Source organism: Bubalus bubalis, chromosome 4 (genome assembly GCF_019923935.1).
Source record: "Bubalus bubalis isolate 160015118507 breed Murrah chromosome 4, NDDB_SH_1, whole genome shotgun sequence".
Lineage (NCBI taxonomy): Eukaryota > Metazoa > Chordata > Mammalia > Artiodactyla > Bovidae > Bubalus > Bubalus bubalis.
This window is the reverse complement of record NC_059160.1, coordinates 4,108,167-4,130,608: the sequence shown is the minus strand read 5'-3', so window position 1 is coordinate 4,130,608 and position 22,442 is coordinate 4,108,167. Positions and strand designations below refer to the sequence as shown.

The 22,442-nt window shown below is 50.3% G+C and overlaps 2 protein-coding genes across 7 annotated transcripts in view; one reads left to right on the top strand and one right to left on the bottom strand.

Moving 5' to 3' along the window:
• SMC1B (structural maintenance of chromosomes 1B) overlaps window positions 1–1,217 on the bottom strand; it is an 82,636-nt gene extending 81,419 nt beyond the window's left edge. For 3 of the 5 annotated variants that reach the window (XM_006063279.3, XM_044940756.1, XM_044940758.1), the window contains exon 1: window positions 1,033–1,214. In XM_006063279.3, the coding sequence (XP_006063341.1) occupies window positions 1,033–1,141 (109 nt within the window). In that variant the 5' untranslated portion in view covers window positions 1,142–1,214. Of the gene's footprint in view, window positions 1–1,032 lie in introns of all 5 variants that reach the window. The other 2 variants (XM_044940757.1, XM_025282691.2) reach the window with 1 other exon arrangement.
• A 75-nt stretch (window positions 1,218–1,292) lies between these two features.
• On the top strand, window positions 1,293–12,666 carry RIBC2 (RIB43A domain with coiled-coils 2). 2 transcript variants are annotated; one of them, XM_006063277.4, is made up of 7 exons: window positions 1,293–1,596; window positions 2,404–2,485; window positions 4,595–4,939; window positions 6,535–6,653; window positions 8,038–8,265; window positions 10,691–10,848; window positions 11,994–12,666. In XM_006063277.4, the coding sequence occupies exons 1-7, from the start codon at window positions 1,483–1,485 to the stop codon at window positions 12,070–12,072; spliced, it is 1,125 nt and encodes a 374-aa protein (XP_006063339.3). In that variant the 5' UTR covers window positions 1,293–1,482; the 3' UTR covers window positions 12,073–12,666. The 2 variants fall into 2 exon arrangements, with proteins under 2 accessions (XP_006063339.3, XP_006063340.3); XM_006063278.4 differs by having other exon boundaries at window positions 10,682–10,848.
• Window positions 12,667–22,442: the final 9,776 nt, after the last annotated feature.

Here is a 22,442-nt window from a genome sequence, read left to right as displayed (position 1 = left end):
AATTATATGCATTTGTGAGGATTAAACAAAAAGAAGGGTACCAGGAATTTGGGGAAAGCTCAATTATTGCAGTCATTTCCATAATATTCCTGCGAAGGTTCCTTGGATCCAAATGGTTGTTCCAGCCCCTTGAAACCAATGTCTTCCTCCCGATCTCGCTCCCATTATGTCTTTTTAGATGAGAAAGACAAGGGGATAGAGAGGAAAGCAACCACGACTAAGGGCAAGAGGAGGACCCCACAGGGCAGAGGAGCAGGGGTGAAGGAGAGGAGAGTCCAGGGTGGAACCCTGGGGCTGGGGCTGCAGGGCGGGGGTCTGGCCTGGGTGGGGTCTGAGGATCATGGAGTTGGGGTACTGTCTGAGGGCCAGGGAGCTGCGGCGAGGGTGAGGGTGAGGCCCCTGGAGGTGCGTCTATGGGTCAAGGAGCTGGGGCAGCGGGCGAGGGTCAGGTTCCTGGGGGTGCATCTGAGGGTCGTGGAGCTGGGGCGAGGGTCAGGCCCCTGCGGGTGCGGTCTGAGGGTCAGGGAGCTGGGGCAGTGGGTCTGAGGGTCGGGGGGCCGGGCAGCGGGAGAGGGTCAGGCCCCTGAGGGTGAGGTCTGAGGGTCGGGGAGCTGGGACGAGGGTCAGGCCCCTGGGGGTGAGGTCTGAGGGTCGGGGGGCCGGGCAGCGGGAGAGGGTCAGGCCCCGGGGGTGAGGTCTGAGGGTCGGGGGGCCGGGCAGCGGGAGAGGGTCAGGCCCCGGGGGTGAGGTCTGAGGGTCCGAGGGTCAGGCCCCGGGGGGTGCGGTCGCGGGGCCGGGGCAGAGGGTGACGGTTGGCCAGGTGGACGGTGAGAGGAGGCTCCTGCCACTTCCAACCCGCCCTGGACGGAGTCTGAGGGTCGCTCCCACCCCATCCCGCATCCCACCCCGTCCCTGAGGTGGCTGGCGAGGGTCGAGCCTGAGTCCAGGCCTTGAGGCCTCCCTCAGGTTTCCTCAGGCAAGAAGCGGCTTGGCCGACTGCGGCGGGAGAAGACATTCTAGGTCCCGAGTTACCGGAGCCGTTGGGGCCGATGATGCAGGTGAACCTCTTGAAGGGGCCTATGACCTGGCGGCCCCGCCACGACTTAAAGTTCTCCACAAACAGCACTTCCAAACGGCTCATGGCTGCGCTCTCCGAGCCTCAGCTGCGTTCTCACACGCGGGCGGGAAAAGCGCGGGAAGCGCCTCGTGCGGTCTCGCGAGAAGAAAGCGAGAACACCGGCGAGCGCTGCGCTGTTTCTTAGCAACCGGAGTTGTTTACGTTTCCGAGGAAACCGAGACTCCATGCCTCTGGGGCAGTGAGAGAAGGCGGATTGAAAGCCTCTTGGGCAGGCTCGCATCCCACCTGCCCGGACTCCTGGGGAGCCAGCCTCGCTGGGCTTGACCTTGTTTTATTTTTGTTGTATTTTCTTTTAATCTCGCATGTTTTTGAAATCTTTTAGAATTTCTTAGCAATTCGCAGTCATGGAGGTAACACAGCCCAAGGACCTGCAGGAGGACTTTGTCCTCGCCAAAAGAAGACATGCGGAGCTGGTCAGGCAGAAACGGATTTTCAACGCCAGGAACAGGATCATTGGGGTGAGACCCTCCGGATCAGAAGGGAGAGGAGCCAGGAGGGAATGGTGGGGGAGGGGAGGGGAGGGGGACAAGGGGGCGGGGGAAACAAGAGAGGCGAGCAGCGAGCCACAAGAGATGATGAACTGTTGGAATGAAACTTTTGATCAGGCACAGCTGCGGACGGCTCCAAGCTTTGCCGGGAAGAACTGTTCCACGTACTGAGTTTTCTGAGAATGAGGGAGGCCTCATAACAAGACCGAAAATTGCTCCCTGTCACTTGCCAGGCAGGCAAATTGAGTCCTGCAGCGGGGAGCGAGCTTACCTGGAGTTAGTGGCCAGAGACTGGAATGCGGTTCTCCTCTCTCTGAGCCAGACTTTCTACATTGCCAGGGACTTCCTCCAGTCCATTTAACAGACAAATGCCAGTAGAGAGAGTTCTTATTTTGTGGCAAACCTGAGCCAGGCCTTGGAGATGAGGGATAAGACGATCCTTGACTTTGTGAAGTTGATAGCCCAGTGGACGAGGCAGGCGTTAAAATGGTCACATTATAATGCAGGGAAGTCAACGCAACTAGGGCTGGGAGAGGAAAGCAGAGAGGGCTTCCCGGAGGAGGTGATGCTTAAGTAGTGTTCTGAGGATGAGGACCTACTGACTAAGAAAGGGAGAAGGAAGCTCTAGGGAAAGTTAAAACAGGCTGAAGAACCAACAGAGGCACACAAGGGCATTCGGGTATGAGACGATTTGGTTTATAAAAAGATAAGTAGGATTGTTATCAACTGAATAAAATTGTCTGGCTCTTATTCTCTCCCATTGTTTTCCTTTCCCAGGGTGACACCACGGCCTGGGATGCTCAGGTTTGTGACCAGAACATAAAAGCAGCAACTGAAAAAGCGAGAGAGGAAGCCTTTGGTGAGCATTCTCTGAGCGGCCATTGAGTGGTTCAGGGCTTTAGACCCACGTCACATTCCTCATGTGTGTAAAGCCTTGTCATTTTCACACTCTTCTTCCTTTTAAAATTTCACAGTTTCTTGTGCTCAGTTGACTTAATGCACCAATTCTTCCACACTTGAAAATTAGTTATTGAATTCTATGAGTAGGAAATATATTGTGAGCGGACATGTATATTTTTCTCTGTTTTCTTTAAAAACTAGGTATGAAAAACCTCATACGCACACATATTCTCTGCCAAAAGCTCAAGACCTTCTACCAGGGACAGCTGGTAATAGTAGACAACACACACTCTTGAGCCCACACCCCAGAGCTGACTCAGAACCAGGCATGGTTCAAGTAAAAGTGTTCTGGCTTGTGGGTCAGATTCTCAAATAGTTATGAAAATTAAGTAGTGTTCTGAGGATGAGGACCTACTGACTAAGAAATGTCAGTTATGTCCAACAATGTCTTTTAAAGCACCATAAGGATTTTTTAATAGAAAAAAAGGATACAAAATTATATGTACAATGGGTCATCAATTAAGTTTAAATATATAAATACACATAAGTTAAAAATATATATAAATATGTTTAGAAAAAGACACAAAGGAACTATACCAAAATATGAGCAGTGGTAAATTTGGAGAGATGGCATGAGGAATGAAGTTTACTTTCTTCTTCATCAGCTCATTTCAGTCGCTCAGTCGTGTCTGACTCTGTGACCCCCGGACTGCAATGCGCTAGGCTTCCCCATCCTTCACTATCTCCCCGAGTCTGCTCAAATTCATGTCCTTTGAGTCAGTGATGCCATCCGACCATCTCATCCTCTGCCACCCCACTCTCTTTCTGCTCTCAATCTTTCCCAGCATCAGGTCTTTTCTTCTTTATAGTGTTTCATATTTTCTTTTAAAATTGTAGTGTAAAAGTAATTGAAACCTGTGATAAACCATAATGGAAAAGAATATGAAAAAGAATATATATATATGTATGTATAACTGAATCACTTTGCTGTACAGCAGAAATTAACACAGCAATGTAAATCAATTATACTTCAATAAAATTTTTTACAAAAGTAATTCAAACTTACAGAAATGATGTGACAGACATACATATACCCACCACCAGACTAGATGTGAACATTTTGCCAACCTGGCTTTAGATATCTTATATTAAGAATGATTTTTGAGAATTAAATGTTACACAGAAGTAGTTAAAGCTCTCCTCCATCCTACCATTTTCCTCTTCTCCCCTCCTCAGAGGTGTGATCATTCCCATGTGTGTTTCTGTACTTGTACCCTTCATGTAGGTTTATCCATGACAATATAAAATTTGTGTGTGTTTTACATTTTCACATAAAAGATATATTGAATGTATCCTTTTGCAACATTTAAGAAATTCATCAACCTATTTTGGGAACTTATAGGTGATCTCCATACAGAATATTCATTTTAATTGCTTTATGATATTTTCTTCTATGAATTTTAACCACAGTTTCTTTATTCCTCTGCTGGTGGTTGATTTAGATTTTTTCTTTTTTAAATAATTGCAAACAATGTTAGTGACTCTCCTGCACTGTGTCCCAGTGCTCATTCCTGGTGGACCTGGACGTGGCATTGACAGGTCCTAGGATGTGCTCATTTTCAGCTTCAGGGGATGTTGGCAAGTTGCTTTCCATGGTTATAAAAGCACCAAGTTACACTCTCACAAGCAGTAAATGAGAAACCTCTACGTTTCTCCACATCCTTCCTAATACCTGCTATTTTCAGTGTTTTAAAATGTTTCTTCAATTCATTGGATGTTTCCCATCTCGAATGGCTGATGCTCTTTTCACACGCTTATTGATCATTCAGGCTGCTCTGTAGTGATTTGCTTTTTCCCTTCCTTTGCCCCTTTGTGGTTAGGTTGTTTGTTTTAAAGTTGATTTTTAGGTGCTTTTTTATATTCAGAATTCTAACCCTTTAATGGTTGTGTTAACCTTTGGGAGAGTTGGATGACTTTTAGAATCACTAAAAATTATTTTTTTGGGGAGATTCAAATTTCTTTCTTTCCCATGAATCTTTTGCTAATGAATATGCTGTATCTTTTCTAGCTGCTGAAATGAGACAAAATGACAAGATCGCATGCATAACAGAAAACCGGGAAAGGAGAGATAGGAAAAATCTCTGTAAAGCTATCAATGATTTCCAACAGAGCTTTCAGAGGCCGGAAATGCGCCGTGAATTTGACCTCTCTGACCCCTTGGCCCTTAAGAAGGATCGTCCAGCCCGGCAGTCAGATCATGATGCTTGGAATACAATATCAGGAATGCAGAAATTCATGGGGGAGGATTTAAACTTCCATCTGAGGAAGAAATTCCAAGAGGAACAAAACAGGGAATGGTCCCTGCAACAGCAAAAGGAACGGATGATTGGCCGGGAGAACCAAAAATGTGCAGGTAACAGCAAAAGACAAGTGGGTCTCAATACTTTGTTTAACAAATCAACCCCAGTTTTTTTTTTTTTCTTGTTTCATTTTTGTCTCTTAAGCCTCACTAATAGGCTACTTTAGCCACATGGCCAAACAAAGAGACATCAGAACCTGTGTTTCAGGATTTGGACGTCTTTAGTGACACGTCCATCAAGCAGGAAACACTTTCTGAGCTTGTGGTGTATCAGGGCGCCCGTGGGATCCTGGCTCCCAGGGTAACTCAGCACTGGTCTGACCCTCAGTGTGCTCACAGCCTGCTGGGAAGACAGTGGGAAAGACATAGGTCTAGCCTGGGTCAGTTCATGTCCAGTAAGACACTTGAATCATCCCCCGAAGCTGACCGTCTACCTCCATCGATGGGAGCTCTGTTCTTCCCGTTGTTCCAGCCCAAACCAAGCCCTCTTGACTCCTTCCGTTCTCTCCGATGCCGCACGCACTCCTGCAGCAAGTCATCTCGAGTTCCAACCACCATCACTGCCTCCACCACTACCACTAGGCTCAAAGGCCAGCACATCCCAACCGGATCACCGAAATAACCTCCAACTGGCCTCCCAGCTTCTGCCCTTGCCCCCCTACACTCTCTTCTCAGCCCAATAGCCAGAATGATCCTGTTAAAAAGTTAAACTGCTGAGGGACTTCCCTGGTAGTCCAGTGGTTGAGAATCTGACATCCAGTGCAGGGGACGCAGGTTTGATCCCTGGCAGGGAAACCAAGATCCCGCATGTCATGGCACAACTAAGCCTGCATGGCAACTGCTGAGCCTGTGAGCTCTAGAGCCTGCTTGCCACAGCGAAGATCGCACATGCCAAGGCAAATATATATATACACATAAAGCTGCTACTTCCCTGGTGGTCCAGTGGTTTCGATTCCATGTTCCCAATGCAGGGGACATGGCTTAAATCCCTGGTCGGGGAACTAAGATCCCACATGACTCACAGCATGGCCAAAAGTAAAAAATTAAGTGGGATCCTTTGTTCAAAACCAATAGCTTCTTAGTTTACTCATTAATGATTGTCTCAGTTGGTAAAGAATATGCCTGCAATCTGGGAGACCCAGGTTTGATCCTTGGGTCAGGAAGATCCCCTGGAGAAGGGCATGGCAACCCACTCCAGTATTCTTGCCTGGAGAACTCCCTGGACAGAGGAGCCTGATGGGCTATAGTCTATAGGGTCACAGAGACTCGACTGAGTGACTAACACACTTACTCAATAAAAACCAAATTTATTTCAAGTACCAGCAAGGCCTTCACAGTCTGACCTTATCTCCTACTGTGCTGCCCCCTAAGCCCTTCTCCTTTGGTACCCAGATAAGTGTGCTCAGTCGTGTCTGTAGACATTACCAGGCCACAGTGATGATTGCCAGCGCTGCCAGGCACTTGTCTAAGAGCTTGGCTTGAGTTAACTCATCTGTGTCTCCCGTGAGCCTTCCATTGCACCCCCCTTCTTCTAATGGGTGCGTGATGAGAAGCAGACCCAGAAACAACACTCCACAGGGCGCTCTGCACATCTGGGAAGGAGCCCTGGGCAGGCACACACGCTTTTACTGTATTTTTCTTCCTTTCAGAGGATCTCTACTTGAAGACAAGGCTGCAGTTTGATGAGACAGCCAAGCACTTACAGAATCTGGAAACCGCCACCAGGAAGGCGGTTTGTGCAACTGTGAAAGAATTCAACAAGAAGCAGGTGTATACCCCGGGCCTGTCTGGAGGGGAGGGAAGACACACAGCCACCTCCCTGGGTATCCCAGCATTCTCAACTCCTCAGTGATAGCCATAGTTATTTTTTTTTTTTTTTTTTTGGCCATGCCACATGGCTTGCAGGATCTCAGTTCCCTGACCTGAACCAACAATGGCAGTGAAAGCCCAGGAATCCTCACCACTACGCCACTGGTGGACTCCCAGAATATGTTTTTTTTTAATCTCTGCAACAATTATCTGATCTTATTAGTCACTGTGTTCAACGGCCCTGTCAGAGAGGCACCATGAACTCAATTGATCAGGAAACAGGCTCAGAGGGAGGAATTGACTTTCTTAGAGACAGCTGAGTACTAATCTGATTTGCTTTGGCAGATGTAAACACTGGACTTCCAAATATTAGTCCAGTATTCAAATCAGACCTGTCCAATCACAAAGCATGCACTTATGTAGTATAGTCAGGCTGGCCTCCCTCTTAGCCCCTGCTATGTGAGGGCACCTAGCAAAGTGCCCCGTCTGTCCAATATAAAAGAGAACTGGTTTCATCCTTCTCTTGACTTGACAGAGAAATAACTAGCTCAGAGAGGGAAGCTGTCTAGCTGCAGGTCACACAGCCAGGGCCTGTCCCTTCTACCCATCGCCTTCATGTAAGCAGGGATTTGACCAGGAATTTATTTGTCTCAGGGGCTGAGGTTGCCGGGCAGTAGGAACACCTTTTAGAAGTCACCACTTCCGCAAATCACTTGGTTGGCAGTTCTTTGTGGCCTGCCGCTGGCCCAGGGTGACCAGGACCACAGGGAAGGGTTCACAGCCCTGTCCTGGGGGTGGGTGAGGCCAAGCCGAGGGGAGATGGCCGCCTAACGAGGGGCGGCCGCTCCCTGCTTTGGCAAATCCTTGCAGACAAAGACCTGCCGGGATTGTGCACGTGACCAACTGGTAGTGATCCTCTGAGCCCAGCCCACTCGCCCAGCATCGCCCAGGTAGCCAGGGGTCCAGGGACCTCCCCACGTCCATACCTGATAAGTCTCCACCCACCCGCCCGGGAGCCCTGTTTAGCACATTCTTCCTTCAAGGGCCCCTGCAAGGTTTCCCAGCCTGCACCTCAGTCCCACCAGGCTCACTCAGACAACGTGTTGAGTTGCTCAGTCGTGTCCGGCTCTTTGCAACCCCAGGGACTGTAGCCCACCAGGCTCCTCTGTCCATGGGATTCTCCAGGCAAGAATCCTGGAGTGGGTTGCCATGCCCTCCTCCAGGGAATCTTCCCGACCCAGGAATGGAACCCTGGTCACCAGCATGGCAGGTGGATTCTTTACTGTCTGAGCCACCAGGGAAGCCCCTTCAGGGCATCATCCTTAATATCTTCCCCTGCGCAGGCCCTGGAGTCAGCGGAAAAGAAAATTCAAGAGAGAAAACAAGAACAGGAGGACAACCTAGCCGAGATCTCCAACATGCTGCGTGGGGACCTGCTCTCGGAGAACCCGCAGCAGGCAGCCAGCTCCTTCGGGCCACATCGTGTGGTGCCCGACCGCTGGAAGGGCATGAGCCAGGAGCAGCTGGAGGAGATCCGCCTGGTGCAGAAACAGCAAGTCCAGGAGAAGCTGGTGCCTGTCCGCTCCCCCCTTCCCCAAGCCCTCAGCCCCCCAGTGTTCCTCCACCACCACCCCCTCCACCCACCCCAGCCCTCAGACGTGGCTCTGTGCTCCCTCCCGCCTTCCTGGAGCATCTAGTTAAGCCGCTGTCACACTGGGCCCCAGAAGCTGCCCTCAAGGAGTCTATGTTCCATTTGTGGGGGAGGACAAGAGTGGAGTGATCCTGCAGGTGCTGGGTGCTGGGCAGGGGCAGAGGCTGGGGTAGGGGGGCTAAGAGTTCTGGGAGTGAGGAGGGTCATCATGGGACTCATGACCTTGAAACAAAGGTCTGAAGGTGGAGGGAGTCACCTGGGGAGAGGATTCTCCCTGCGGGGGCAGAAACTGCACGGACCACGGCCTTGACTGCAGCCACAGGGTGAGGGGTGGGTAGGGCTGTATTGCCTTGAGGGGCTTCTCTGGAGCCCCTATTTCCTGGCGAAATAGGAGAGTGGTCAGCAGCTGAGGGTGAGGGGTAGGAGTTTTGCAAGAACAAAAGTGCTCCAAGGTCATCTGGAAAGGGGAAGGGGTGAGTGGCCGGGCAGCCCCAGCTCCCCCCTCCCCCCACTTTGAGTCCCGGTCATGAACTTGAAGCAACCCTTGTGAGTAGGTCCATGCTCGCCTATCACGGGAGAGCTGGGACTCAACAATGGTCAGAGCTTGCCTGGCAAATGGGACCAGGTGGGAGGCTCAGGGTGCCCAGGTGTCTGCCAAGGGGTGTCAGCTGTGGACGCTGGGCTGAACGAGGAGGAAGACACATGGAGTTCAAGGGGCCATTGAGAGGTGTCAAGTCCCCGAACTGGCAGCTACAGTGTGGGGGAACCTCGTAGGAACAAGGGTGTGGAGAAAGAGGGGCAGGTCCTCACTGTGGTGGATGGGACTCCAAGGTGAGACTCCGGAGGTGGGTGGTATTGGCAATAACAGGGTGAGGGCAGAGGTTCCCAGAGCAGGCCGTCTGGACCAGCCGTACCTAGGAACTCTAGAGTGATGGAGATTCTCAGGCCCTCGCCAGGCCTACTGAACCAGAAACACTCAACAAGTGCCCCCTCCCCGCCAGGGCTTCTGATACCTGCTGGAGTTTGAGAACCATGGGCATCGTTTGCCCCCTGGGGGGGATGGCTGAGAGATTGGAAGGGGGTCTTTGGAGAAGATGCAGAATCACTGGGAAGCAGGGAAAGGGTCATCTCTGAGTATGTTGAAATGACGTGAAATCATGACAGGAAAGAGATTTGGAGACGTTCTCAGACCTGCAGAGGATGGGTGAGGCTCCCACGGGGTCCGCAGATGACAGCCACGATCCATGTGATGCTGTGGTTGGTGTGAGCTTCCCAGCAGACGGGCACAGGGAGAGGGAGGGACGGTGGCCTGGACCAGGAGATGGGGAGCAGGTTGGGCACCTCACCTTGAGAGGGGAAACAGACGGCAGCCAGGGGGTGAGGCAGGGGAGTTAGCCCAAAGTGGGAGGAGCCTGAGGCTGGCATCAGGATGCAGGGGACATGGCCAGCTTCGCCAAGCCCAGCTCTGCCCTTCACAATGGTAGTTCAGCCTGACTGCCTGGCAAGGAAGGTCGGCCATCTGTCCCGAAAGCAGCATTTTTGGTCTGATTTTCAGTCTCTGTAGAAAATTAATAAGAAGCTACTGCTGCTGCTGCTAAGTCGCTTCAGTCGTGTCCGACTCTGTGAGACCCCATAGACGGCGGCCCACCAGGCTCCGCCGTCCCTGGGATTCTCCAGGCAAGAAGACTGGAGTGGGTTACCATTTCCTTCTCCAATACATGAAAGTGAAAAGTGAAAGGGAAATCGCTCAGTCGTGTCCGACTCTTCCTGACCCCATGGACTGCAGCCTACCAGGCTCCTCCATCCATGGGATTTTCCAGGCAAGAGTGCTGGAGTGGGGTGCCAAATAAGAAGCTAGAGAAACATAAAAAGAAGAAACCATCCCATGTGAAATCTCACACTCAGAAGACCCCTCTCCCATCCCCCCACATGCCTTCTGGTGTCCTGTCCCCTGGGCTCCTCTTCTATACAAGGACATAATTTGGAAACTTGAGATCACGCTAAGAATACTCTGTCTCTTATTGTGGGCTTCTATGTCCCCCTATCGTTCCCAATTCTTCTTTTTTTTTTTTTTAATTAGAACACAGCCAGGGATTTTTTAAAAAATATATATTATTTATTTGGCTACGTTGGGTCTTAGCTGTGGCATGCAGGGTCTTTATTGCACCATGTGAACTCAGTGCGGCGCATGGGATCTTAATTCCCCGCCCAGGGATCGAACCCGGGCCCCCTGCATTGGGGGCTCAGAGCCTCAGCCACCGGACCACCAGAGAAGTCCCCTCTGGGGCTCTCCTGCTGGGGGACAGGCGGTGGTGAGTTGCCTCTCTTCTCTGTAGAGGCTCCAGGAGGAAGAGCGCCAGCGAGACATGGACTGGGACCGGCAGAGGATTCAGAAGGCTCACGCCACCTTGCTGTTTGAGCGGCAGCAGCAGCGCCTGCAGCGTGGCCTGCGCAGGGCCCTGGACTGCAGCAACCTCAGCCTGGCCAGGGAGCAGCTCCTGCAGTGAGTGCTGGGCGGGGAGCTGGGAACTGGGAGCACCATCGAGGGCACCAGGCCTGGGGAAAGGGGAGGTGAGAGCTGGTGTCCTGCAGGGCCCATGGAGCAACCACCGACCTTTCCTGGACCCCTGGCTCACCTTCCCTGAAGCTTTCCCGCCCACAGGCTCAGGAGCTTGGGGTATCTTTTACCAGAGGCCGCCCCCCACCCCGTAGCAGCAGTGAGCGGGGCTCTGGCACAGCCACCCGGTAAAGAGGAGCAGGGAAAGGGCTCAGAGCTAGGAAGCCGGAAATCAAGTGCTAGGAAGCCATCTGTCCCCACGCAGGCCAGGGAGGGACTGAGACTCCCCTGTGACCACATTCTATAAACACCCGTCCCTGGACAGTCCTCACCTGGACACTGGCAAAGCCCAGCGGGCCCGGACACTGGTGCTGGTCATGGAGTTCACGGAGGGCCCCGGGAGCCCCAGGGGAGGACTCCGGGTGGGCTTCCGGGAGAAGGCATGTGGCCCAGACACAGGGGACGACAGTGCCAGCTGCCCACTGCAGGGAGGGCCCGCCGGGCAGAGGGAGGGGTTCCTGAGCTGCCGAGAAGCAGCAGTCTCTTCTTCCCTAAGGACAGGCCCCCAGAGTAGTTCAGACTTCCAACTACAGAAAGTGTCAAATGCAGATCAGTAGGTGAACCTGTCACTAAAAACACATTATTTAACTTTTTAATCTCTCTATTCTTCAAGCTCTGGCTTGAATTCAGAGGGGACCCGCCAGTATTTTTTCCAATCAGATGTCTGTTGACTGATGGTTCCATCTTTGGGGGCCTAAATGGGGAGAATTAAGAGATCATCTCACAGAAGTCAAATGGGAGGAGCAAGCGTCTTTACAATCACAGAATTCTAAGATGTCCCCACATCTCACACACACAGTATGCTAACCAGCCAGTTCAGTTCAGTTGCTCAGTCGTGTCCAACTCTTAGCGACCCCATGGACTGCAGCACTCAAGGCTAACCAATCAGCAGTGACGAAATGTCCCTTCTTCCCCTCGAGCGGTAGTGCTGGGATGAATTGTGTCTCCTGGGGATAAGACACCAATAAAAAGTAGAACATTTAGGAAGTCAGGCATTTGCTGATTTCTTTTTCTCCTTGTTTTATTATCAGGAAAAAACATATGAAGGAACTCTGTACCAATCATGCCACCGAAGACTATTTCACACAATTTAATACAGGAAGTCGATAAGGAAAAATTCACCTTCCTTTCCTCTGAACCGTTTATGTGTAAAGCGCAGTTACCTTGAAGAGTCATATCTGTTTAAAAAAAAAAAAAAAATGCACCCTTTGGTCCAGAAGTACCGTTTGAACTGAATTTTTCCATTGTAGACAAAGCTTGATTAAACCTCTTCCTGTATTTCTATGAGGAGGATTTGTGTCCACTCAGCTCCGCTCCGACTGGCTCCAGAGCACCTCTGAGTGTTGTGGACCCAGGGATGAAGGCCTGCGAGTTAGACTCTCGGTTCAAGGGGTGCATCACCCACACTCACAGGCGTCATTTTGTTTATTTAAGAGTGTCGTTTATTTATTTAATTTTATTTGACCGCACCGGGCCTTAGCTGCAGCACGTGGGATGCTTTGTTGCAGCGCACAGGAGCCTTTAGTTTCAGCGTGCAAACTCTCATCTAGTTCCCTGGCCAGGGTCGGAACCCGGCCCCATGCACTGGGACCACAGAGTCTTCACCCCTGGACTTCCCGGGAAGTCCCCACGGGAATCATTTTACCTGCTTCACGTGGAATGAACGAATGGCTCCCTCACAACAGCCAGGGGCGGGTGTTTTCATTACTCACAGGGTGAAGAGCCCGAGCTATAGACACTTTAAGTGACTTCCCTGAGGTCACGCTGACGGAAATAGGTGGACCTGGGGTCGAACTCGCAGAATCTGGCTCTCAAGCACTTCTGTCTCCCGGCTCCCATGCGTGTGTGCTCAGTCACTTCAGTCGCATCTGACTCACTGCAACCCCGTGGACTGTAGCCACCAGGCTCCTCTGTCCATGAGATTCTCCAGGCCAGGATACTGGAGCCGGCTGCCATGCACTCCTCCAGGGGATCTTCCCGACCCAGGGAGGGAACCTGTGTCTCCTGCACTGCAGGAGGATCCTTTACCCACCGAGTCCCCTGGGAAGCCCCCTGGCTCCCATAACGAGACCCAAAACCAGAATGGCCCAAAAGGCAGAAGTTTATTTCCTCCTCTTGTCAGAGCCCTAGTTGAATGGTGCTGCCTCACTGCCCTGCCACCTCCCGTGATGTTGTCACACTGTGGCTGGCCGGGAGGAGAAATCGGGAAGGAAGAGGATGTGGGGTCGCATGCAGCACACCTTCTGGGCCACGGCTCTCGAGAACTGGACGGTTCACCTCTGCTCGCACCTTAGTGGTCAGATTGCGGTCATGTGACCATGCCTGGCTGCAGTGGAGGTTGGGAAGCTGAGCTGCCTAACCACGTGACAGGCAGCAATTCCCTAATGGTGTAAAGGATGGAAGAAGACCTACTGGGGGACAGCTAGCTGTCTGCCAAAGGGAGACTCGAATGCTGACTTGGAATTTGGCAGAGGGGAGGTGAAGGGAGGCAACTTACACGGGGCGGGTGGGTTAGGAAGGGAGTTTGTCCATCAGTAATGGGGTCAGGATCACTGGGTCACACCCAATTACAGCTCCTCCTCCATGTACGCTTCTTGATACACTCATGGCCAGTGACAAGGGGCAGCTGTTGTTCTATACACTTCAGTCGTGTCCAACTCTTTGCGACCCCCATGGACTATAGCCCGCCAGAATCCTCTGTCCGTGGGATTCTCTAGGCAAGAATACTGGAGTGGGTTGCCATTTCCTTCTCCAGGGGATCTTGCTGATCCAGGGATTGAAACGGTCTCCCGTGTTGCAGGCAGATTATTTACCATCTGGGCCATCAGGGCAGCCCTTGGTGGCACGTCATCATTAGCCAAGATGGAGCTGGATACACCCGTGCTAGCAGCTGGGCTCGTGTTCCCTCAGTGTCTAAACACAGCTTCATTCTTCCCACGCTCAAAAACCTTCACTGGCTGAGGTTTTTTAGGTTTTCCCACTTGGAGCAGTTGGAGCTGGACCCCCTTTAGGGAAGCGGGTTGAGGGTGCATAGTTTCCTCGGAATCCAGTAACAAAGTCCCAACACACTAGGGGAGGGGGCACCTTAAACAGCAGAAATGTGCGAAGGCCAAGAGGAAGGTGTCGGCAGAGGTGCTTCCTTCTGAGGGTCAGCAGGAGAACCTGCTCCTGACCTCTCTCCCAGCTTTGGGGGTTTGCCAGCAGTCTTTGGTGATCCCCGGCTTATAGATGCATCACCCACATCCATGCCTTCCTCGTCACATGGCGTTCTCATTCTGCTGAGTCTGTGTCCAAATTCTCCCCATTTTTAAGGTTGTGGTTGTGCTTGGTTGCAAAGTCATGTCAGACTCTTGCGACCCCATGGACTGTAGCCTGTCAGGCTTCTCTGTCCATGAGATTTCCCAGGCATGAATACTGGAGTGAGTTGCCATTTCCTCCTCCAGGGGATCTCCCTGTCGCAGGGATTGAACTCAAGTATCTGGCATCTCATCGAACTCAAGTATCTGGTGTCTCTTGTATTAGCAGGTGGGTTCTTTTACCACTGAGCCACCTGGAAAGCCCACTTATAAGGACACTAGCCATATTTGATTAGGGTCCATCATAATAACTTTGCCTAAACATTATTAGAGAAGGAAATAGCAACCCACTGCATTATTCTTACCTGGGAAATCCCATGGACAGAGGAGCCTGGCAGGCTATAGTCCATGGGGCCGAAAGAGTCGGACACAACTTAGTGACTAAACCACCATCAAACTAATTATATCTACAATGACCTTATTTCCAAATAAGGTCACGTTCTGAGGTACTATAGGTTAGGACTCTAATGTTAACTTTCGAGGGAGGGACACAATTCAACCTTTAACAGGGGGAATACAGAGGGCCCCTGGCCCCATTGGTTCCCAAGATAATCCCATTAAGAATGTTGTTGTCCAGGCTGAACAAGCCATGCTTCAAGGAAAATACTGGTTGAGTGACAGCCTCTGTGGATTGTTCATCTTCCTGCTTTGGGGCAGGGAGATAGTGATGGAAGGTGATGTCAGTTCATTCAGTGCATTTTGCGTGTTCTTCACGTCCTGGATGTTGTGCCAGGCCCTAAGCTAGGATCTCTTACAGGTTAGTGGGAGACCCAGATATGGAAGTAGGTCCTGGCCCAGAAGTGGGGGGGGGGGGGGTGGGCACAGGCCAGGAGGGAGACAGCACGAGGAGGACGCTGCAGCCATCAGTAATACTAGTTATGGCCTTGGAATCACGCAGTGATACTAGTTACGTTCGTGGAATCACGAGCCGGAAGTGGAGAGGCTTGTTTTGACTCAATTTCACATCCTTCCGGAAGGTATTCCGCAAAGACAAAGCTTGAAAACTGGACACTTGCCTGCTTCAAGTGTGCCCTCTGCTGGTGATCAGCAGTACGGTACATCCCCATACAGGAAAGCGAATGAACCCCTTGACTGATTCGCTACTGCACACCGGTGGTGGGCAGGTTTGTGCAACACCCGTGCATCACTGGATGTTGCGATTGCCATCCTGCTGAGAGAAAACAAGAGAGTTGGAATAATCTGACTCTCCTTCGAAAGCACAGCCAGGGTCCAGGCGTGGTGGGACCCTCGCCATGGCTCCTCTGAATGGCCCTATTACGATTCTATAGACATACACACTCAAGAAGTTTGGGTTTTTGCTTTTTCATTTTTTTCCCAAAACTTATTGTGAAAATTTTCAAATATTCAGAAAGACAGTGGTATAGCCAAACAGTGGGATACTATTCTTTGCTTAAGTTATCAAGCCGTAAGAAGACATGAAAAGTGGTGATGGTGGTCTAGTTGCCCAGTCGTGTCCAACTCTTGCAACCTCATGGACTGTAGCCCACCAGGCCCCTCTGTCCATGAGATTTTCCAGGCAAGAACACTGGAGTGGGTTACCATTCCCTTCTCCAGGGGATCTTCCTGACCAACGGATCAAACCCATGTCTCCTGCATTGCAGGCAGATTCTTTACTGACTGAGCTACAAGAGAAGCCCAAGAAGACATGAAGGAACCTTAGATGCTTATCAAAGAGTGAAAGAGGCCAATCTGAAGAGACCAGACTCTGAAGGCTTCTCTGATGGTTCAGTGGTTAAGAATCCACCTGCCAATGCAGGGGACGCAGGTTTGATCCCTGGCTGGGAAGCTGAAATCCCACATGCCGTGGGACGACTAAGCCAAGGAGTAAAGCCCCCACACCTGGAGCCCGAGCTCTGCAACAAGAGAAGCCCCGCGATGAGAAGCCTGCACACCGCAGCAGAGTAGCCCCCACTTGCTGTTAACTAGAGGTAGCCCACGCTCGGCGCAGCAACAAAGACCCAACACAGTCAATAATAATAATAATAATCAAGGGATGCCAGGGATTTGGGGGTGGGGCTGGAAGGGGAGCCCAGAGACTTTTTAGGGCAGTAAAGCTATTTTATATGATGCTCTAGTGGTGGATATGACTGAGCACAGGGTATATAATCCCAGAGCCAAATTCCCTTGTCTGTCCTCCTATCCCTATTTTACAGATGGCCCAATGGAGAAAAAGCCCATGCAGTGCTTCATGATTGCATAATATAGACGTGAACTGTTATTTATTGGCCACGCCTTGCGACATGTGAAATCTCTGTTCCCCGACCAGGGATTGAACCTGCGCCCCCTGCCTTGGAAGCATGGAATCTCAGCCACGGGGTGGTCAGGGAGATCCTTGCACCTTTATTCCTGTCTGGGCCCTCTTGCCCTGACCCTGCTTTATCCTAGTATCAATTTGTGGAGGGTGCTATAATAGCAAGAATCTTTGAACAATCAAGACCCTAAACGCTGCATAGTATCTTTTTTTTTTTTTCAAGCTTAGCGTCATTTTATTTTTTACCTAAACACTGTGTAGTATCTTAATGGCAAATAGAGACATTTAAATTTCGGGTCATTACTTCACCAATAGAACACATTTACTGATGAGGTAAAGAACCCGCCTGCCAATGCAGGAGACATAAGAGACGCAGGTTCGATCCCTGGATCGGAAAGATCCTCTAGAGAAGGGCCTGGGAACCCACTCTAGTATTGTTGCCTGGAGAATCCCATGGACAGAGGAGCCTGGCAGGGTACAATCCATGGAGTCGCAAAGAGCCAGACACGACTGAAGTGCCTTAGCACGCATGCACACACTGATGAGGTAATAGAAGCAGAAGTTGCACACACACAGTTTGTGTGTTCAATAATTTCTGTCTTTGCACACATCAGAAACTTGTTATTTTACTTCTCAGTGTTTTTGCTACTATCTTCCCCGGCCTATTTCCTCTGGCCTGCCCTCCTTTAGGAAAACCTAGTAAAATTATGCTGCTGTTACTTGTCACCACTCAGGGCTCACCACTTCTGACGTTGCTAAAGGGTAGATTGACCAAAGAAATAATTTGGAGGCATGTTTTTATGTCGGCACCTCCTTACCTGCTCAGATGTTATATGTATAACTTGTCCATCGGTTCGTACCCTCTAAAAACTGTGTTCCAGATGGAAAGTTTTCATTGGTTCTTGCCCACACCATTGCCTGCAGAACTTGGCCCTTTTGTATCATCTGCTCTTCCAAGATTCTCATCCAGGGTTTTTAATAAGCATTTTCTACAGGAAAACATATATCCTCAGCATAAGGGGCTGGTGTGAAATCATTCGACGCAATTATTTTTAAAACTTTTGGCGAATCTTCTTGCCTCTGCTGAGTGTTTTTATCTTGCTTTTGTCTGTTTTCCAAATATGAAAGTTGCAGCTCTCATGGCCACGTTCACACTTGGCTCACATAGCTGAGTGCAAAATGCTCCTCCATCATCTCTGACAGCCCAGTCATGCGTGGGCCACGTTCACACTTGGCTCACGTAGCTGAAGTGCAAAATGCTCCTCCATTGTCTCTGACAGCCCAGTCATGCGTGGGCCACGTTCACACTTGGCTCACGTAGCTGAAGTGCAAAATGCTCCTCCATCATCTCTGACAGCCCAGTCATGCGTGGGCCACGTTCACACTTGGCTCACGTAGCTGAAGTGCAAAATGCTCCTCCATTGTCTCTGACAGCCCAGTCATGCGTGGGCCACGTTCACACTTGGCTCACGTAGCTGAAGTGCAAAATGCTCCTCCATCATCTCTGACAGCCCAGTCATGCGTGGGCCACGTTCCTTTGGCTTCCAAATGTCCCCCATTATGGGAGCTGTTCCTGAGAACCCAATACCTACTATGTGCCTGGCCAGGAACTCAGGGAAGTGTGTTCCATGGATCGTCAGCTCATCACAACAACCGCATGGTCGCTATTTACCCTCCTTTTACAGATGAGGAAGCCGAAGGGCGGAGGTCAAGCAGCTAGCTGTGGGCGGAGCTGGTTTTCAGACCCAGATAGACTAGTTCACCATCCCTCTCCGTACCCTGAGTGTTCCCTACCACCCTTTGCTACTGAACTAGGGAAGAAGCTTTGTGTTCTATCCAAGTTAATCACTAAAGGGATGCTGCCTATGAGCTTAAATTACACATAATGGCCCATCTCTCGGAGAAGGCAATGGCACCCCACTCCAGTACTCTTGCCTGGAAAATCCCATGGACGGAGGAGCCTGGTAGGCTGCAGTCCATGGGGTCGCTAGGAGTTGGACATGACTGAGCGACTTCACTTTCACTTTTCACTTTCATGCATTGGAGAAGGAAATGGCAACCCACTCCAGTGTTCTTGCCTGGAGAATCCCAGGGACAGGGGAGCCTGGTGGGCTGCCATCTATGGAGTCACATAGAGTCGGACACGACTGAAGTGACTTAGCAGCAGCAGGCCCATCTCTGGGAATCCTGCCTCCCAGGGAAGGAGCATGAAGCTAAAATACCTTTGTTTAGCTCACAGGAACCCTCCTGATCAGGCCCACCTGTTACTGGCCAGGGTTCTTGGCCACCTTGCTGCTGTGCTCTGCTCAATTGCTCAGCTGTGTCTGACTCTTTGGGACCCCAATGATTGTAGCCCACCAGGCTCCTCTGTCGGTGGGATTTCCCAGGCAAGAATACTGGAGCAGGTTGCCATTTCCTCCTCCAGAGACCTTCCCAACCCAGGGATCGAACCTGTGTCTCTGAAGTCTCCTGCACTGGCAGGCAGATTCTTTGCCACTGAGCCACCCAAGCTCTTGTTGCCCTCTATAATCAATAGAACTTGATCAGAGGCCAGACAGGAAATTCAGGCGAGACTTTATTGGGGGCCTTGCTGCAGCAGCGGGGGGTAAGAACAAACAACAGTTCCCTTGCTGACTCGCTCCCTGAAGGGGGGCTCGGGGTGTGCCCAGGGGAGAGGTGGGAGGGAGGCGGCTCAGGGGGTCTGCCCCCTTAGCTGATGTTTAGTGAGGGGGAGTATGCACAGCGGGGTGGGGGGGGGGGCGGTGTAAGAACAAACAGCAGGTTCCCTTGCTGACTCGCTCCCTGCAGGGGGGCGCTGGGTGTGTCGTGGACGAAGCAGGAAGGGCGGCTCAGGTGGTCTGCCCCCTTAGCTGACCTTTAGTGCAGGGAGTATGCACAAGACCTTGTTTTCTGCTACCTCTTTGCTTTTGCTCCGGGCTTTTCAAAGTTGCGATTGGGTTTTTTGTCTCTTTGTATTCTTTTGTCCAGAATTTGCCCTAATTGCATAGCTCACATTTTTAGTCTGTGTATTTTCTTTGCGTTTTGTTGCTAGAGGAGGGGTGTGTCCAGGCGCAAGCATTGCAGCAAAGGGTCCCAGGTCCCAGGCCTGTCTCACGCCTGTTAATGACAACAGGAAGAAGAAATTCACACCACTCCCCCCTCTGGAGGCTGATGGGAACCAGGAAGTGTTTGACTTTACTCCCCTCCCCTTTTAGTAGAAAAGAAGTTCAGTTCAGTTCAGTTCAGTCGATCAGTCGTGTCCGACTCTTTGCCTGACTTCTAACTCAGGCAAGTTGGATCTTTGGGACATGAGTCCACCATGATCTCGGCCTGCTGGCTTTTCAAGTCAAGTCCCTATTTCTTGCCCCAGCAACTCGTCTCTTGATTTACTGGCCCGTAGAGCAGCCAGCAGTACAAGCTGGGACTCAGTAACATTGCCAGAGAGTCCCGTTTCATGGACACAGAGCACTGCGCCTTCAAAAGCCATCGCTCTCCCTCCAGTCCTACCTGCTAATAACCGCTGGCGTCTCCAGGCAGCATTGTAGACCACGGTCACTGACATGATGTCACTGGAGCTTTGTAACAGACTTGTGAGATAGGCAGCTGTCTATTACCTGAATTTACAGATAAGGAGACTGAGGTTTAGAGCGGTAAATAATATCGGAGCATAAGAAGAGCAGGGTGGGGATTCAAACCTGGCTCCTGCAGACCCCCTGCTTCAGTGCTCAGGCCGTCTATCCTCGGAGACAGCCCCAGTTCAAGCAACAAACCTCCAGAATGGGTACCGCAGGCAGTTTCCATCTGTGCCAAGTACTATGTTGAGTATACATTCCTTTCGCATATTTCCATTCCTTGTAACAACCCTCAGAAATCAGATTGTCTCCATTCTTTCCAGATAAAGTCACTGATGTGGAGGATTTCTGCCTCCAAAGAATGATGTATATGTCAGATTGAATAGCCTAAAAAATCCACCCACTACAACTCAACTAGATGCTCGATCAATTATACCAAGCATTTTATATGCATTGCTACACTCACAAGAGGGTAAATGAAACCATGAAAAATGTGCTCACACACAATAAGAAACCGCAGACTGAAAGCAGAACAGTGGCCAGTAACGAGAAATAGAAGCTAGAGCTGCTCTGGTGACAAAGGCTGGTAACAGGAACCTAGAGCTTTGGGGATTAATGGTCTCATTAAAGAGACTCTCATTAAGGCAGAGCATCAAAATTGAGACCTCTGCATTAATCTGAGACTTTAAAAGGTGGCTACACCCTTAGAGAAAATGCTGGAAAGCAATGAGTCTTCACTGTGGGTGAGAGAGTGATCGTGGTGGTGGTTTTGGTGGTGATGGTGCTTCTTGAGAATTCACACCCAATATGCTCACTCGTACAGAGCCCCAGAGTTTTCATTTTTCTCACAGGTTAGAAAAATCCCCAGCAGAAAAAATTTAAGTGTTCTCAGATTAATTTTGCATCCATGGTACCTAGTAGAAGCAAAGACAAATAAGCTCTGGAAGAAGCAATCCCAGTTTAGACTTCTGATTCCTTTCCAGATTAAACTTGACCAAAGACAAGCTCACACAAACAGAAAAAAACCATACAAGTAAACAGAGTGCCGTGAGTGTCAGCCGAAACAACCACCCATATTTAAGCCTCCCTAGAACTTTATTATTTTTTTTAAATATTTAATTATTTCCGGCTGAGTTGGGTCTTAGTTGCGGCAGGTGGGCTCCTCACTGTGGCTCAAGGGCCTCTCTCTAGTTGCAGCATGGGGCCTCAGTAGCTCCTTGGCAATGTGGGATCTTATTTCCCCAACCAGGGATCGAACTCGCATCCCCTGCATTGGAAGGTGATTCTTAACCACTAGATTACCAGGGAAGTCCTCTTAGAACTAGATGTTGAAGGTATCAGATAGAGGTATGTTAAATATGGGTCTTCTGCTTCCAGACTCAATGGAGTAACTAGACTATCTCTTCTGCTATAAACAACAGAAAAATTGGACAAAATAAAACCACAGCTTTCAGACGCTGGACAACAGACTGCACAAGACTGAGATCGCCAAGGGAAGGGAACAAAGCGAGCTGTACAATCACTCAGGACTTCCTCCTGGAGGTGTGGCCGTACCTCTGCAGGGGTGGCGACACCCCTCCCAACCCCACCAAGCAGAGCGTACTCACTGAGCTGAGCTGAGGAGGCAGAGCTCAGAGTCAGGGAAGCTGAGTTTGTGGAGCAGAGTTACAGCGTGACCCAGCAGCCCCACTCTTAGGTGTATGCCCAGTAGAAGTAAAAACATCCCCATCAAACACCTGTACTTCCCCGGCAGTCCAGTGACTAACACTCCATGCTCCCAGTGCGGGGGATGTGGGTTTGACCCCAGGTCAGGGAACTAAGATCCCACATGCTGCAAGGCATGGCCAAAAACTATTAAATAGAATAAAAATAAAAACAAAACCTTGTACATGAATATTGAGAGCAGCTTTATTCACAGTAGCCAAAAAGTGAAAAAAAAAAACACAAATGTCCATTGACGAGGAATGTGTGAACAAAATGTATCTGTGTATACACACAGCAGAGTATTATTTGACCATAAAAAGGAATGAAGCCTGACTGCCACAGTGCAGACCCACACTGAAGACAGCGTACTGAGAGAATCTAGACACAGAATGCCACATTTTATCATTTGGTCCACAGGAAATGTTCAGAATAGGCAATCCACGGAGACAGAAAGCAGGTTAGCCTTCTTCCAGGAACTAAAGGATTTTGGAGTGATGAAAATGTTCTGAAATTAGATAGTTGTGAAGGTTGCATGACTCTGTGAATATATTAAAAACCATTGAATTGTATACTTTA

What these genes read in the sequence shown, in the direction of transcription:
- RIBC2 (XM_006063278.4), top strand. Translation starts at nt 1,483, where the DNA reads ATGGAGGTAACACAGCCCAAGGACCTGCAGGAGGACTTTGTCCTCGCC. An exon ending in AGCGAGAGAGGAAGCCTTTG is followed by an intron (nt 2,486 to 4,594) that starts GTGAGCATTCTC and finishes TATCTTTTCTAG; the next exon opens with CTGCTGAAATGAGACAAAAT. An exon ending in AAGAATTCAACAAGAAGCAG is followed by an intron (nt 6,654 to 8,037) that starts GTGTATACCCCG and finishes TCCCCTGCGCAG; the next exon opens with GCCCTGGAGTCAGCGGAAAA.